The sequence below is a fragment of the Pogona vitticeps genome, chromosome 5, assembly GCF_051106095.1.
Source record: "Pogona vitticeps strain Pit_001003342236 chromosome 5, PviZW2.1, whole genome shotgun sequence".
Taxonomy (NCBI): Eukaryota; Metazoa; Chordata; class Lepidosauria; order Squamata; family Agamidae; genus Pogona; species Pogona vitticeps.
The window spans coordinates 69,794,500-69,813,269 of record NC_135787.1 but is presented as its reverse complement, the minus strand read 5'-3'; the positions used below and the strand labels follow the sequence as shown (position 1 = coordinate 69,813,269).

Genomic DNA, 18,770 nt, shown 5'->3' with positions numbered 1-18,770 from the left:
TTGAGGGAAAGATAGAGCCTTTTAAGACATGGCGCATCATATTTGTATCTTCAGAGGGTGTCTAGCATTGTCTTTGTTTTCTATTTCACCTTTGGATTTATTTATTTTTTAATTTGCCCAGACGGTTTAGTCGATAGTTATATGGAAACTTCATCCATGGGTGTTTTTCAGTTTTGCAGTTTTATTGTGTTTTATTTCTTAGAGTTTTAAACTTTAATTTCATCTAAGGGGCTCTGCTGATAGAAAACCAAAGTTATAGAGTTTCCAAATAATTAGAATACGAGCTCTGGTCCATTTGTAATTTTATGTTGCTTCATCACAAGATGCAGTGGCCCTTGGTACCTGGAGCTGAGAGATGTTGGGCACTATTAAAATAAAATAGCCTTTCATTAGGTCTTGTTCCTCTCTTTATTGTTCATGATAGTAATGTTAACTTAGTGGCCACACATTGACAAGCTGATAGGCTGTGTTTGACCCCTTTTGACCTCTTCTTTTGAGGTCACAACTTAAGAGGAAAGTGGATGCTGTTCTGCGTAACATTAGCTAATCCCTCTTGTTTACCTTCTTTTGGAATTGGCTAGAAAAGGAAGATCTCATGCTGCACAAAACACCCAGTACATACTACTCTGTGGTTTTCTTGATCTTTCACTTTTCCTTAGCAAAATGAGTCAACACTCTTAGAGGTCCAAACAAAGATGGGGAAAATGTTTTTTCTCCCAGATGTTTTTGGACCAAATTCCTGCAAACCCTTATCATTGACCATGCTGGGTGGGGCTGATGGGACTTATAGGCCAAAACAGCTAGAGGCCCAAAGTCTTTACTGGTCAGCCTGTCTGGTTTGTACGAGTACATAGCATTCATGCCCTGAATTTGCAGAGGAGGTTTTAAAGTCCTCCAGATATTTGGGCCTACAGTTCCACCCAATATGACCAATGCTAAGGGACTCTGGTATTTATACTCTAAAGTAGCTAGAAGATAACAAGTTACCCAACCTTATCCTAAAAATGCTTATCTCAACTGAGCTCCTGAAGATCAGTGGTTAAAAATCTAATATGGGGGATCTACAAGGAATACAATCTATTGTCTGTACTTCTTTCAGCACATAATATTCCATGTTCTTACTGCTGTGAATGAAAAGCCAGCTGATGCTGAAATAAACTACATGGTGCATTTCTCATACCATTTATTTTCTGATGAGCTAAAGAAGACGCCTTGCACATCCTCAGTTTGATCTCCTCTGATGTAGAAGAAAGTATATCTTATATATCCATAGTAGGAATTGCTGAAGGGAATAGCTACACATGTCAAGAATGATTTCTTCCCCAAACATATGAAAAGATTCTGTTCTAACAGTTTGAAGTTGCTAGAATGTTAGCTTTTCTAAGGCCCTAATTTCAGACACTATATACAGTGACTACAAAGTGAAAGCAGGATGGGATTTTGGTGTTTTAAGTATCCACTCCTATAATCCATTTAGAGTCCCCAAGACCAAATTATGGGAAAGAAAGCCCTCTAGCCAGCAGGAGGCATAACAGTCATTTCACCTCCCTGCAGTTCCCATTCTACTTCTCTGTTGCACCGGAAGAAAAGTGTCCTGTGGCACTGTAGGAGTCATGAGGACTCTCTGCAGCTTGCAGAGGTTCATTGAAGGGCACTGGAGGCTATCTTCATTGGAACTTGCTCTCCCATGCACCTTAAGATTTTGCAGAGAATCCTTACAGCCCCCACAGTTCAATCAGGCACTTCTCTTTTGTCTTGACAGAGAAGCTGTGTGAAAGTGGCAGGGAGGTGAGAGGTTCTACATCCTGCTGGTTTGAAGGCTTTCACTCCCATAATTTGGGTAAGGGATTACCACTGAATTATGAGTGGAAATCATTAACACACAAAAGCCCCATCCCTACTTTGGCCCTCATCATGCTGCTTCCTACTGTATTCTCATTACTTCCCAATGTAATGAGAATATGCCTCTTCCCAACTAGTTGTCCTCCTTCCCTTCCCTCCTCCTTTGGCCCTAGAACTTGCTGCATGTTGTTCCAGTGTCAGTTGTTCACACATATACCCATGGTTGGGTGGAGAGTCTTACAGACCATCTCTATGTCGGCATATAAAGAGCTTCAACAGAGAAATCATATCCGCAGCCATGGAAGCTTCCCTGCCCATTTGTGTGCCACCCTCACATTGTGCCCACAGTGGCCAAGTAGGGCTGAGGAGGTTGCAATCATCCATAGTAGTAATGTACTATGTTCTCTTTCCAAGGCATAAAAGCTGTGGTTTTCACATTAATTTGCCAACATGTTGTCATGATGGCACACATTGTAAAAGAGATAGAATACGAGTGCACTCATACTGAAGGTATATTCAGACTAAATGTGGAAGATTAGGATTTAGTTGCAGTGAGATAAAGGCAAGGCCCTGATAGTGAAGTAGGGAAAACAGTTGGACAGACCAAAAGTATAAATGTGGATATTTTGGGGACAATGTTGTAATCTCACACAGAGGCTACCACCAGCTAGGGAAATGTGTGTAGCATATCATCACCGGAATGCACCTTCTGAAATTCTAAGTGTGTGTCAGAGACCAAACACCAAAAAACAGAAACTGTGTTCACGGAAGTAGTTCAGGTTGCACCATGTTTAGAAACAGCATGAAAACAACTGTGTAGTTTACAGCTGTGCATTGTGAAATATAGGCATTTTTCTGTACTTGCCAAAAGAAAAACTGAAATGCTTCACAAAGCCAAAGAGCAGTAAATTTTCCCTACTTTTCCTCACTATCATAATTGTCACCCAAAATATAATCTTGTTCAGGTTTTATTGCATCTTGGAGAAGCTTCAGTCTTGTATGTCTGGGACATTAAAAGTGTATAGTATTATCATTAATTTTATGCCACTATGGTAGAAAGAAAAATTACACACATATATTTTACCACCTCTGAATTGCTACGTAATCCATAGTCACATTTAAAAGTTCTACTCAGTCTGGAATTATTGGATTAAAACATGCCCCTCATTCTTTTTTCTTCAAAAGCTAGTTCTCTCATCAGATGTTTGTAGGACATAGATGTAAATGCGGGGTTAATATTACTTTCAGGTTCCAGTGCCAAGAATACACTCCAGCCTTCAACATGTAACAGGGTTCAGCCCTCCCTTTTGGCGAAGAAAACTCAGGATATCCTGCCTCCACATGGAAAGAGGCTGGCTCTGAAGCTAATTTCAGCCGTAAATTCAGAGTTGCCCAACTGCAAGCACCAGGGATATGGTGGGGCACTCTTACAAATGAAACTTCAGGCCATGTGAACTACAGTTTGGCGTACACTTTGTATGCAGGGAATGATAATAAATTCCTACATTGTACAGTATTTTTATTTATTTATTTATTTATTAAATTTATACCCCACCCCTCTAGACCATGTCTACTCAGTGCGGCTGTATTGGGACAAGTAAACATTAAGTCTTTCTCCTTGTGTTTGGGAAATGGAATCCTAAGAATAATCTAGGATTGATTCTGTGTTTATACTTCCTAAACCATTTCCACCAATGTTTTCTTAAAACTTTGTCTGAATATCAAGTACAACTCTCATTTTTAAAATTTAAACCAGTTGCCATTTCTTTTGTCTATGGCAATAGAGTGCCAATTGTATGCTGTCTTTCAGGATCTTACTCTTCTCACGGAAAGTGCCTTTCTTCTGCCTACCGATCCTCCAACAGTCTACCCCATTCAGTAGCGTCAGTCATTCCTGTCTTTAACATTTTGCCATGTGTGTGTGCGTGTGCGTGTGCGTGTGTTGGTGAGGCTGCAGTATAGAGCAAGGGCTGGGAAAATCTTCTCTGTGCCTCAGTTTGGATCCACCCATTTATCTCATGAAGGGTCAAAATAGACAACATGCTCTGTATCTTTTTGGCAGTGGTGTCCTCAACTGGTAAAAGATGTATGTCATAGAATGTCATTTTCCTTGCCTATCTACCTTACATTTATGTGTGTTTTGTTTTGTACTTGGCCATTGGAAAGTAAACAGGGTTAATGTGCTTGATTTCTGAGGCAAATTATTTCTGAGGCATATCTGACAACATTCAAGATTAATTATTATGAATATTTTTACTTCTTAATGTTTAGTTTGGACTCTTAATGTTTAGTTAAGAATGACTGTCTTTCTCTGGTCTCCTCTTGGATGTGTCAGGGAAGCAGGGAACAGTGTTGTCAGAGGCTACACTCCATTACGCACCTAGATTTATAGAGAGGCCAACCAAATCAGTGCTGAGCAGATAAAAATCATGTGAGCAGAATTGATCGTTTTGGTGGTTTTGGTGTCAGAAAAGTTACTGAAGAACAGCTATCAGGCAGCAGTAGTAGAGGGGTGATACTGGCAGAGAGTCTTACATAGTACTGACACTGAAGCTAATTCTTTTCCAATACTGTGCAGAAGGAGGCAATGGTAAAACACTTCTGGATGTTCTGTTCCTCAAAAACTTCACAATGTAACCTTCCAGAATGAAACATGAGAAAGTGCTAGAAGATGGGACTCCCAGGTCAGAAGCCATTCAGTCAGCTGCTGGAGAAGAACAGTGAACAACTATGAATAGCACTGTTGTTAATGAAGGGAGTGTAAGAAAACTAGCTACTCAAGAAGCTAAGGAAGGTATGAGTAGTACTCCTCTTAATGACACAAGTGCAGGAGTAGGCGATACCTTTATAGACTACTAAAGAAATCATACAATCTGCTAGCTTTCGTGGATCAGGTGCCACTTCATCAGGCTTGCATCGGTGTCATGTTGTTAGTGCAAAGAAGGCGTAGTCCCAAAAGTTCATGGCAGATCAATTTTGCCATGCATGTTTCTTAGCTATAAATTAGGAAAGATGCAGGCTGCATTGAAAGTGTGGATTTAAAGTTACAGCTGAGGAAGCTGTTGATTGGGTATCACACTCCAATTCTTTGAACAAGGAAGCTCGGGCATTCCCTCATGGCCTTCCTTTGAAACTACAAGTTTCTGTCCGGCTAAGGAACAAGAGTAAAGCTGAAAGGACATTCAGCTACTTTTGTGTATAGATCTGAAAGAAGAGCTTGAAGCTGCACAACAGATGTAACTGGAACTTGGAATTTGGAAGTATGAGTCAAAGTAAGTCTGAAATATAAAACAGGAAATGGAGCATAGAAATATCATAGTGTATAGTGTGGGTGAACTGAAGTGGACTGGAATAGGACATTTTCAGTTAGGTAATTATCAAGCGTTTATTCTGGAAATTATTAACTCAGAAGAAGCAGAGTGGCACCAGTAGTGAGGCATGACGTAGTACAGATAACTTGGGTTATAATGAAAAGTCTGACTGCTTAATAACCACCAGACTTCACAAAACTCTGACTGATATAACCATCATTCACGTCTGTGCTGCAACTAAAGAAAACAAAGAATAAATTGGGGAAAAAAAGTACCCAGAAGAAGTTGATCACACACCAAAAGAGGATGTGCTAATAATCATAAGTAACTGGAACAAAGTAGTGGGGGTGGGGGGAAACAGAATTAATACATTTTCAAAGAAGTCATCCTATAAATTAGAAATGAAGCAGGACAGCAGTTCATAGAATTCTGTGAGAGCAGCAATCTGTTAATTAGATATATATATTTCAGGTAACTGAATAGTTTTGCACACAGACATCACAAGATGACCAATACAGAAATGAAATAGACTATATAATTGGAAGCAGAAACTGGAGAAGATGTTGTCTGCCTTCAAAAACAATATCAGGAATGGAATGGTCATGGAAAGGGGGAGCATTAGGTTATATAGCTGTGACTCAGAAAATAGTCTGACAAATGGGTGTGAAACTTGGCATTATGAGAGAATTGGGTTTGTAGATGGTAATAGAAGTGGTAAAATTGTGAATTTATAGAAATCAAAATTTGATGAATGACTAGCAGTTGCTTGAAGAATATCAGAGGCTGCATTAACGACTGTTCCTTTTATATAAAAACATGCACACACAAACAATATGTTTGCCTGTCTGGTGTGCTTGATTTCTTCTATTCCCCAGAAGCAATTTTTTAACTTTAGAACCTCAAAGGGGCACAGCTTGCACTTCTGGGAGTTCTTGGTCCGCATACTGCTGAAGCCTACCTTATAGGATTTTGAGCATAACCTTGCTAGCATGTGAAATGAGTGCAATTGTATGGTAGTTGGAGCATTCTTTGGCTCTGCCCTTCTTTGGGATTGGGATGTAGACTGATCTTTTCCAATCCTCTGGCCACTGATGAGTTTTCCAAACTTGCTGGCATATTGAGTGTAGCACCTTAACAGCGTCATATTTTACGATTTTAAATAGTTCAACTGGAATGCCATCACCTCCACTGGCCTTGTTAGCCATGCTTTCTAAGGCCCACTTGACTTCACTCTCCAGGATGTCTGGCTGAAGCTCAGGAAACTCACTATCTGGGTTGTCTTGGACATCCAGATCTTTCTGGTATAATTCTTCTGTGTATTCTTGCCACCTCTTCTTCTGTGAGGTCCCTGCCATTTTTGTCCTTTATCATGTCCATCTTTTCACAAAATATTCCTTTAATAGCTCCAGCTTTTTTGAACAGATCTCTGGTTTCTTCCTTTCTACTATTTTCCTCTCTTTCTTTGCACTGTTCATTTAAGAAGGCCCTCTTGTCTCTCCTTTCTATTCTTTGGAAGCCTGCATTCAATTTTATAGAGCTTCTCCATCTTTGGCTGCAGAGGACATAATCCATCTGATTTTGGTATTGCCCATCTGGTGATGTCCATGTGTAGATTCACATCTTGTATTGTTGGAAAAGAGTGTTTGTGATGTCAAGCTTGTTTTCTTGACAAAACTCTATTAGCCTTTGCCCTGCTTCATTTTGAACTCCAAGGCCAAATTTACGTGTTGTTCATTTGATCTCTTGACTCCCTACTTTAGCATTCCAATCCCTTATAATGAGAAGAACATCTTTCTTTGGTGTCCGTTCTAGGTGATGTAAGTTTTCATAGAATTGGTCAATTTCAGCCTCTTCATCATTGGTGGTTGGTGCATAAACTTCGATTACTGTGATGTTGAAAGGTCTGCCTTGGATTTGTATTGGAATCGTTCTATCATTTGTGAGATTGTATCCTAGTACAGCTTTTCCCCCTTTTTGTTGACTATGAGGGCTACTCCATTTCTTCTACAGGATTCTTGCCCACAATAGTAGATATGATAATCATCTGAATTGAATTCACCCATTCCTGTCCATTTTAGTTCACTGATGCCCAGGATGTCAATGTTTATTCTTGCCATCTCCTGTTTGACCACATCCAGCATTCTACTTACTATCTGCTTTGAACCCTGTTTTAAATGACAATGTAAATTATACTGTATATCTCTTCCAGTGAGTAGAAGAATCTTCACTCCTTGGCCACTGACATCTATCTGGCACCAAGAAAGTGGTGAAACTGAAATTAAGCACTGTTCCAGAGTTTTGAATTTCTCACCAAATTCCTCTAACTTTGCAGCAGAATTATAGAGATTCACAGAGCAGAATAGTTTCAAGTTCTTTTTCTTCTTCCACATTTCTTCCAACAAGGGGCCCAAAGTGGCTCGCAACATTAAAATCCACACAATTTAGAAACACAGTATGTTAAATATTAAAAGATAAGTTAAATAATATACAGTGGTGCCTCGCATGGCAACGTTAATTCGTTCCGCAAAAATCACTGTCGAACGAAAACGTTGTCATGCAATTTTAAAAAGCCCATAGAAATGCATTAAAACCCAATTAATGTGTTCCTGTAGGCTTAAAACTCACCATCCAGCGAAGATTCTCCATAGCGTGGCCATTTTCACTGCCCGTGCAGCGAGGAATCCGTGCCAGAAAACAGCAGGCGGCCATGTTTTTCACCCGGCGGCCATTTTGAAACCGCCGATCAGCTGGCTGAAAATCGTCGCTTTGCGATGATCGGTTACTGAAACAGGGAACCGATCATCGCAAAGCAAAATTCCCCCATAGGGAACATTGTTTTGCAATCGCTTTTGCGATTGCAAAATCTTCAACGTGATGCGATTTCGTCGTCAAATGGAGCACTCGTAAAGCAAGACACCACTGTATGATTTAAAATACAATTAAAGGATTAAAACATGGAAACATAAAAAGATTAAAATTTCTGCAAAAATGGGATTCAGGGATTCAGTTATAATTGTTAATAGCCTGCCTAAAGATATGGGTCTTTAGCTTTTTTCAAAAGGATAAAAGGGAAGTTCACTCCCTTTTCTTTTTTAACTGGCACTTACAATCTCAATAACTCATTCTGAGGCATTAGTTGGAAAAAGCATAAAAACATTTCATTACTTACAGGTGAACAGATCAAACAGCAAACTAAGAACAAACATGACTACTTTCAGCAAAGGCCTCAAGAGACTAAAGAGAGGAGAAATGACTCACTGAGCAGAGAGGCTGCCTTTGAAGCACAGTCAGAGAAGAAACAATTGGTTAGTGCTGGATAGATTGACAGTCACCCCAGCCCAGAAAGGTACCTTGCAGCTAAACCTACTAAAGGCATCATGTGAGGTTGCAAAAGACTCGCAAGAAACACAACATAGGATAGCATAGCATACCCTTACTTTCTTTAATATTCTCGTTTAAGGGCATAATAATTGAGAACAACAATTTCCTAGCATTTTGAAGCTTGACTAAATCTGGAAAGCCAAACTAGAAGTAGTTGTTGTTAGTTGGATATACAAATGCATTATGCAGTACCGTATTCCAGGCTTCAAAGACTATGGTCTCTGCCCTTAATGCTGATACCTATAAAACTCTGTAGCTGAAGGAAAAGCTTCTGCTATCATGTAATTAAAAGCTACAAGCAGCAGTGGTAATTGTCTGTGAGATAACTATTAGAACACTGAGTTAGAATAATCTGTTCAAATATTTATCTTACAGTAAATATTAAAAAGAAGACAAGCTGTTATACTCCCCTTGTAAGCAGAGCTCACAAGGTAGCAGCAAGATCATGAAGAAAAAGCACTTGTTTAGGAAAAAAAAACACCGAAAGGTCATTGTTGATAAATAAGGCCTTTTAACTGTTTGGTTTGGCTATCAATAATAATGTGACGCAAGTACATAGTGATGTTTATTAAATAAAAGCTTTCATTTCCTTTCATCCATATTCTAAATTAACCCCTCATCCTAAATTTGAGTCTCTGTAAGTTGTCTTGTTTGTATAAGTACCTAGATAAGAAAACATTCTGAGAATTTTTTAAAAGATAAATGAACAATTATTACAGGATTTTGGTCATGACCTGGGAAGCAATCAGTCATTTCTATGACTTTATAGTGAAAGGTAGTAGGCAGCTATATTTCATTTCTGAATACAGTATCACCAATTTCTTCATTGAAAGGAATATAAACATACTGTTTATTAGCTGCAATATTATTGGTATGTGAGCATTATTGGTGTGTGAGGCATAAGAAGGATATAAATTTCATGTTGGTCACAAAGTCAAAAGCTGCCCTGACTTACGGAACAGACTTTTTCTCTCAAAAATGAATACTTGCCAGTGAGAACCTCTGATCATGAAAATGAATCATTCTTCTAACATAACCCCAATGCAACTCAGGAAGAAAAGAAGGACACTCTCTTATCAATTCAGGTCTTATGGGAAATACACAGAATTATTCCATGAGTGAGTTTCTCCATTGTCAGATGGAGAGAGTTTATGCTTGCATGCCTCTTTTTATGTATCTGACAATATGAGATGCCAGAGATAATTTATACTGCATGGAGAAAATGATCATGAGTTTACAGCTCTTTCTGGAATGGAATTGCAATTAATTGGATCTTAGGGACATACTAGAATCTATCAGGCCTTGACACAGTTTGAAAGTCATTGCTGATGTAGTACACAATGCTGGTGCAATGGTGAAGTTCTTGAACACCACAGTTTTCATTATTTGTGAAAGTGGGCAGTGCTGTGTTATCAAAGGATCTTGGGGTAATTTTTGAACTTTGGAAACCCCTAATTTGATCCCTTGATGCAGTGGAATACAAATTCTGTTACCCTCATCAGCCAGGCCACAGTAGCTGAGGCTGATGAGAGTTGTTGTTCTACACATCTGGAAGGCACACAATTTGTGCCTGGTAGTTCTAATATTTTCCACTGGAACAAATCTGTGTACTAAATTCTCGACATGCAGAGCCCCTATGCCAGTAATGTTTCTCCCTCTCATGATATGTACATTCTGATGACTGCATAAAGTACTGCATACAATGTCAGTGCAGGAATATGTTTTGCAATGAGGATACTCATAGTGATACAAAAAAGTATTACATTATCAATATGACTTTTGTTTCAGTTAGCTTCTAGTTTAGAAGAAATGTGCTTCACATAATCTTATTCGTTTGATGAAAACTAATCCACAAAGTATCAGCAGACTTATTATATGTGTATATCATTAGAATTTCTAGTGTTAATGATGACTTGCCATGAAATTGTAGGTAAGTTTCCATTTTCAAAAAACTTTAGATTGTATAACATGTTCTGTAGATGACTGCATACTATGTGATGGTACTTTAGATGTAGACTGTATAGTTCCAATAAACATCAGTACAGTGTCCTCTCTGTAATATGTGCTGGTGATGTTTATACTTCTTTTCCCACTTCCAAGGCAGGGACAATGGCAACAGAGATAAAACACTTGGCTATCAAATGAAAGTAATTGTATCTGAATTTCAAGTGTCTGATTGTAACTGTCTTGCCAAAATGTTTTGCCCTTTCAATGAGCTCATGTCACTCTTTTGTCTTCCACAGCCTTTCCTCCATGCAGTCACCTGTCATGAGAAAGTGGTGGTTGTCCAAAAAGATAATACAGATTCCCTGGGGATGACTGTGGCAGGTGGTGCGGGCACCCACCGGGAATGGGATTTGCCCATCTATGTAATGAGTGTTGAACCAGGTGGTGTTATCAGCAGAGATGGCAGAATCAAAACAGGTAATGATACTAGCAGAATTCAGAGCATACTATTAGGTGGGAATCAAAAGCATGAGTCACATTATTATTTAGTTGTTTAGTCGTGTCCGACTCTTCATGACTCCATGGACCAGAAAGCATGCCAGGCCCTCCTGTCTTCCACTGCCTTCTGGAGTTGGGTCAAATTCATGTTGGTAGCTTCAATGACACTGTCCAACCATCTCATCCTCTGTCGTCCCCTTCTCCTCTTGCCTTCACACCTTCCTAACATCAGGGTCTTTTCCAAGGAGTCTTCTCTTCTCATGAGATGGCCAAAGTATTGGAGCCTCAGCTTCAGGATCTAGTGAGCACTCGGGGTTAATTTCTTTTAGAATGGATAGGTTTGTTCCCCTTGCAGTCCAGGGGACTCTCAGGAGCCTCCTCCAGCACCACAATTCAAAAGCATCAATTCTTCGGCGGTCAGCTTTCTTTATGGTCCAGTTCTCACTTCCGTATATCACTACAGGAAAAAACATAGCTTTGACTATTCAGACTTTTGTTGGCAAGGTGATGTCTCTGCTTTTTAAGATGCTATCAAGGTTTGTCATCGCTTTCCTCCCAAGAAGCAGGTGTCTTTTAATTTCGTGGCTGATGTCACCATCTGCAGTGATCATGGAGCCCAAGAAAGTAAAATCTGTCACTGCCTCCATATCTTCCCTTTCTATTTGCCATGAGGTGATGGGGCCAGTGGCCATGATCTTAGGTTTTTTGATGTTGAGCTTCAGACCATTTTTTGCACTCTCCTCTTTCACCCTCATTAAGAGGTTCTTTAAGTCCTCCTCGCTTTCTGCCATCAGAGTGTATTATCTGCATATCGGAGGTGTTGATATTTCTTCCGGCAATCTTAATTCCGGCTTGGGATTCATCTGGTCCTGTCTTTCCCATGATGTATTCTGCATATAAGTTAAATAAGCCGAGGGACAATATATAGCCTTATCGTACTCCTTTCCCAATTTTGAACCAATCATTGGTCTTGCTGGAGGTGTATAAAAAGAATGATACTGGTGTTGTCTACATACACCCATGTTTTACCCTCTCGTTGTTTTCCTTTGGATGACAGCCTGGAACTCCCTACATAAAGGGCTGTTTCAGACTAATTTTAGAGGGGCTTTTTTGGCCATGGTTAGTATGCCCGAAATTGCTTCCCCCCTCAACAATGGTACATGTTATATTGCATGGCTTAAACTTTGCTTTCATCACTGTCTGGACTTTTGATTGGTTTTCTATGATGTCCAAATTACAGCCATTCTCGGGTCAACTCAAGGAACCTTCCTATTTTAAATTGCAATGCCAGATCTAAAAGTGACATATTCCAGTGTCAATGGAATGGGATTCCCAGTTAAACAAAGGCAAATCCAGAGCATAATAAAACACAAGAACCCTGACAAACTGATGATGCAAGAAACCCATCACAAGGGGAACCATCTTATAGCTAAATCCAGCTCCTGTCATTCAGCTGCACGTTCTTCTAAACCATGTGGATTACTCATTGCCTTCTCCTCATGGATAATTTCCAGTGCAGAGAAAAGACCTGAGAAGCAGGTTTCTCTTTTTAAAATGATCTACTGTATTGGCAATGTTAAATTAACAGTGGGACTCGGATATAAAATTAACAATGGGACCCATATATAAACACCCAGGAGATTTCTTTTTTTAGTATATCTTGTCAAAACGATTTGTCTTCAGGGAGGGTGAGATCCTGCTTGGGGTGATCTTAATATAATTCCAAGTGCCTTGGATAGTAGTACTAATAAATCTCCACATCATGCTTCATTGCAACAACTCTTAAGTGAATTCAGTTTGATACGATACCTGGAGAGAACTTCACCCAGGTGAGAAGGACTACTCTTTCTTTTGCAAACATCATGAATCAAGGACAAATTATATACTGGTTTCCAATTCATTGAATGTATATCTCAGGTCATCACAAATTGGATCCCTAACAGCTTCCAATCATATGCCACTCCAAGCGACATTTCATATTTTCAGGCCAAGACCTAAGCCCTTCTTATGGTCATTGATCCCAGTTTTACTGTGCCAAAAAGAAACTACAAAAAATGTTAAAAGATAATTGTGACCTATATAAAAGAGGACAGTGCACCAGAAGTGCTTATCACTTGTTGTGGGATGCTTTGAAGGTGGGAGAACAGGGCACATGTATTGCTGAATCTTGGCACTTAAAAAGAGTATCACAAACTACTGGGAACCAGCTCTTTTTTTTTTAAGATAAACCCTCTGGAAACTACATGAGGGAAAGAAAATCTGAACAGTTGCTAGAATTACCCCATAAAAGGTCTGTGTTTCAAACATTAGAGATAATAGAACATCCAAACTATTGCAATATGTCTATAAAAATATTACAAATTTGGCAACAGAAATTCCAAATTAAAACCACACAGGGCACTTGGTTTGGATGGCTTTGGTACTTGTTTCTATAAAATGTTTTAAGATCAGCTGTCACCTTTCTCTTTAACTTGTATAACTCAATTATGAATAGTTATCTAATGCCTCCCTTCCTGGAATTTAGCCCAAATAATATTAATCTACAAACCAAATAAAGATCCTGCAGAAGTCAATTCATATCATTCAGTTACACAGCTCAGTCAAGAAAACAAATGGTTCTGAGGCAAACAGATTGAGGGAACCTGCCACAACATTTATTGAAAAAGATCAATTTGTCATCATAAAACAGAGACAAATCTCTGATCCATTCAGAACTGTTCAGCATTATATATCATAGTTTTTTTAAAAAATAAAACAAAACACACTCCATTGCATCATTTCAATAGCTTTCAATAGCTTGGAATGGCATTTTATTTATGAAGTATATGAAGCCATGAAAATGTGTTTGTGTGTGTCCTTTCCTAAGAATATTGTGTATATTGTATGATAAACATCAAGCCATGGTGAGACTCAGCTATATATGTTGATCCTATAAATATCACTAGGGGGACTAGACAAAGTTGCCCACTATCTCCTATACATTTTGCATTTGTAGTTGAACCATTAGTCAGTGTCATGGGGACAGATGCAAATTATTCAGAGAGTCTTTATTGAAGGGCAAAAATGTGTGATAAACTTATGTGCAGATGACATTGCCATTACAGTATCTAAACCAGACAATTCTCTTCCACATTCTTTAAGAATTCTTGAAGAGTTTGGTCTGGCTTCAGGGTTGAAGATTAACTTAGGCAAAACTAGGATTCTGGTACTTAACATGACTTCTGCTGATAGTAAACATTTATCTGACCTCACAGATGTTCCCTCAATCAGCTCCTCAATAAGATACTTAGGAGTTACGGTTCCCTCTCAAATAACTAAAATTAATACCTTCTTAAACTCTAAACCACTGATACATCTAGTTAAATATATATATGCATCTAATAAGAACATTATCTGGGTGATTTATGATGATAAAATGAAATATTAAAATTACAGAACATAAAACCAAAGCCATAAATTACAGCATGAAACACATTACAAATCCAACTAAAGCTGGAGGCAATATAAGTCTCACTTGTGAAAAGAGACATTCTGATCCATCACAATTCGGAGGTACTGAAAGAGCCTCCATCCAAAAACACTGTAAAATGCTACTAAAACTTATAAGTGGTTTATAGAAGGAAATTATGGCATAATTTTATAGTTTCCAGACATTTGGCAACATCACGGGCAGCATTTAAGTTTTGTTCTTTAAAAAGAACATTTATGTTAAAGCACGCAAGTAATACTTAAACCATCACAGATTAAATCAGGTTTTAAGACTTCAACTACAAGTGAGTAATGTTTACTTTCTCCATAGGTGATGCCAGAGGTGATACAGTTTATAGGAATTCTGGTCTGAGACCATAACCTTGATTGATAGATTTTGATTCATGGCAAAGTACAATTGTGGATTTTTGAGTTTGAAAAGTATTGTAAGACAGTTCAGACGGGTACGTTCCAAACAAATATGTTCATTGCTGTGAATATTCTGCAAAATCCTGACTCTGACTCATCTGTAGTTACTGGCATGGCCATAAAAAGTCTTATTTGACTCGGAACAGACAATGGCCAGATGTGCCTCCAAGGAAATAGTTATACTTTCTGAATTACTGTATTAAGTATTATGAAAACTCCCAGTCACGGCATCAAGGTTGTTCTGTATCCATTAAAACCAAAACAAAATCTAAGTCCAATTGTAGCCATGTAAATAACCGCCCTTGCTAATTCCACTCACAGTACAGGGGTGCCTCGCTAGACAGTTACCCCGCCTGACAGTTTTTTCGCTAGATGTTGGCTTTTTGCGATCGCTATAGCGATTTGCAAAACAGTGATTCCTATGGGGAAATTTTGCTGGACAATGTTTGGTCCCTACTTTGGAAACTGATTTTTGCTAGACGATTTTGACAGCTCCCTCCGCACTCGCAAACAGGTGTTTTCGGGATCTAAGCTTCGCAAGACAGCGATTTAAACAGCTGATTGACGGTTCGCAAAGCAGCTTTCCTATGGCCGATCTTCGCTAGACAACGACAATTCTTCCCCATTGGAACGCATTAAACAGGTTTCAGTGCATTCCAATGGGAAAATGCTTTTCGCTAGACAGTGATTTCGCTAAACAGCGATTTCAGTGGAACGGATTATCATCGTCTAGCGAGGCACCACTTAGTGCTATTAGAGTCGTTCTCAACCCTGCTTCACAACACTCTTCTCAAGGAGAGCTTCTTTTGTTTTCTGCTCCAAATTTTTCCTGTGAAAAGGGGGGCTGGGTGATCAAGAGCTTGGAAAACTGTGCAAGTATGGTGTAATAGTTACTAGAATTTGAACCGTGTCAAGAGAGATGCAGGTTCAAATTCCAATTCAGCATTGAAACTTAATGGGAAAACCTGGGCCCACCACTAGCTTTTAGCCTAACCTACCCCAGAGGGTTACTGCAAAGTCATAGGGAATGAGTGAGCAAAGAACTGCTAGAGCCTGTTTTGAAAGGTGGGCAGACCAATAAAAAAAATACACTGAAGTTCTGTTGTCACTTATCTGGGCATAAGCCCCATTGACCACAATGGGCTAAATCCAGTTCTTAGTCACGACTATAGAAGATCTGTTTAATGAGTTAGACTGTTAAATAAACACTTAAGCAACTCTCATTGATTTGGTGGCCAAAATCCTATTGTGTAATTTTGCATTGCCATAACTATGATGGGGGAACTAATAATAATTAATTTAAGTTGGTGTAAAACTTCCTGCCCTCCCAATGTTTCAGCTTCTGAGACTCCCTAGGGCTCCTTTTTGCTCCTGGAAATGCTCTGTGAGCATCAGGATGGGAGGGAAGCCTTTAATAGTTAAAACAATCACTGCTGGGTTGATCTGGCAGCTATTTGTTTACTTTAAACCTCCCCCCCCCCCCATAAATACTGGTGCTGTGGTCAGAACAGTGTGAAATATGTTATGTCTAAAGAAGAGCCACTGTTCAAAACAATTGAAGACAGATTGGGACAACATAGGATACAATTAACCCATGCCATGTTACAAGACATGACAAGGGGGCTTTCAGAATTTTGGTATCTTCTTCCAGAATATTGTCTGCATGGCTGTAAGGTGGAATGGACAACGGACACTGGTGGACTACAGCTTTGACCTTCATGTAATGCTGGTTAAAGCTGATGGGGAGTTGCTATCCAACAGCATTTGGGGGACAATGTATTCCCGTCCCTTTCCTATGGGTATATGCTGTTCGTAGTCCTTTATAGAGTGATTCTTTGTACGTCTAATCAGAAATAGTTATCAGAATTGTAGCCCTGTTTGTTTGTACAAGCATTTCAGCAAGAAACACAAAACAAAAGCAAGCAAGCAAGAAGGAGAAAGAAAAGATGTTGTGGCAGACTAAAGATTAACTGCTATATTTTAATGTAAAGTCTCATCGACCATCACCCACTTCTCATGTATTCTTAGATTTTTTTAAGGTTTTGTTTTTGTTTCTTCCAAAATAAATAAATATTTTTTAAATAAAGAAGCCCAAGCAATTGCTCCTGGGCTAGAGCCACCCAATAAGCTGCTTGGCAAGTCCTGGAGCAGTGGTACAACTTTGAATGAGAAAGTATGTTCTGTTTATCCCTTTTCCTTTCTTCTGCTTGCCTCCAGGAGACATCCTGCTCAATGTGAATGGAATTGATCTGACGTGTGTCAGCCGTGGGGAGGCAGTAGCCCTTTTGAAAAACGTTTCCTCCTCCGTTGTCCTCAAAGCGCTAGAACTGAAGGAGTGTGAGACCTCAGAAGATGGGAGCACAGGTTCATTGCACGATGCTCCTTCTAATACGTCCAGTCCCAGCGAGTGGTCCCCTTCCTGGGTCATGTGGCTGGAGCTACCACGGTGAGTTCAGGGAACCCATGAAAAAGACGGGAAGGTAAAGTTCTTGGAGCTTAAATCCAGACCATCCAAAAACTTCATAGCAAATATCTCCTCCTCCATATATAGAGAGAAAGAGAGAGAGGACACAAGAGTCGTCTTTCCGGGGGTGGTGGTGGAGGAAATGATTTTGAACAGGCCTGTTTTGCAAACGTGTCTGGCCATTCAGGATGTGAGGGGGATCTTGTATGGAAGAAAAGCTCTTGGAATAGAGATCTGGGATCCTGGACCACCCTGTGTCCGACCAAACTACCCTTGCAGCTTGCAGTTTGAGCAGACACCACTTTAGCGAGATGCTATTTTAAATTGTTTGTCTTTGCCCAGATGTTCAAGAGCTGCAGGGGTGGGGAGCTAGAGAATGAAGTTTTCCAAATTGCTTTCCCCCCTACCCAGGTCCTGCTCTGAAAAGAATAAGGGGGGGGGGGGAGAGGGAGAAAAGAATATGTTCTTTTCTAATGGGCCGGAAGCAGCTGTGTTGTAATTTTTAGTTAAAATAACAAAAAACGGACTATGTACGTAGTTTGTCACCCACTCGCATACTACATTTTGCTGTCTTGATAGGATGTAAGCCTGCCCACATTGCAACATTAATCTGAACCTGGTTTTTTTTTTTTTTAAAAAGATACTGCCGGGATGACACTGAATTAAATCTACCGTCAATGAAAAATCCAAGAAATAAAACTCACAGACCCATAAGGGACTTGAAAATCTCTTGAACAGTTTTGCACACTTAACTTCTGTTTTTTTACAATCTCTATTTATCCAAGTATTTTAGACTATATTCAGCTTAATTATATGGAAGACAGAATGCTTATGTTACACAAACCAGTTACGATTAACTGCATATAAGTTAGACTTTTCCATTAACGTTCTGGGGATTTCTAGGGCTACTTGATTTTATTTATTAAGGATTTCTCAAATAGAAGCCAAACACTGATAGCCACATTTTTTTGACATAGAATATTCTCTCACCCCAAGTAATGATTCTGGCCAGTGTTTAGCCTCTGTTTAGTGTTGAGGCATACAACTTGGACAGCTTTTTAAAAAGGTTAGATAAATTCATAAAGAAAATAATTGTCCATAGCTACTAGCCATGTCCAGTCTCAGAGGTTGTATGTTATCTGAATATCTGCTGCTGTGGATCATCCTCAGTGTGATGCTATTGCATGCATGTCCAGGTTATGGACCTAAGTGACATAGACATGGTGATATTCACTTCAGGGACATAATGAAGTTCTCTGAATAATATATTTTAAAGAATGTGGCGTTGACTTTTAAACAGTTTTAAACCCTGAACAGTTTGGGACCCCACTAGCTGGCAGAGCACCTCTCCGTGAGATCAACTACCCATGCCATTCACACCTCGCTGGCTTCGATGGCTACCCTGAGGGAGGACAGGATGTCCATGACTA

At 39.4% G+C, this 18,770-nt stretch overlaps 1 protein-coding gene across 5 annotated transcripts in view; it reads left to right on the top strand.

The window, feature by feature from the left end:
* LNX1 (ligand of numb-protein X 1) overlaps positions 1-18,770 on the top strand; it is a 149,187-nt gene that overhangs the window by 112,943 nt on the left and 17,474 nt on the right. For 4 of the 5 annotated variants that reach the window (XM_073001255.2, XM_078394675.1, XM_020792509.3 and 1 more), the window contains 2 exons: positions 10,778-10,958; positions 17,094-17,322. In XM_073001255.2, coding sequence (XP_072857356.2) covers positions 10,778-10,958; positions 17,094-17,322 — 410 coding nt within the window. The remainder of the gene's footprint in view (positions 1-10,777; positions 10,959-17,093; positions 17,323-18,770) is intronic. The other variant, XM_078394674.1, reaches the window with a different exon arrangement.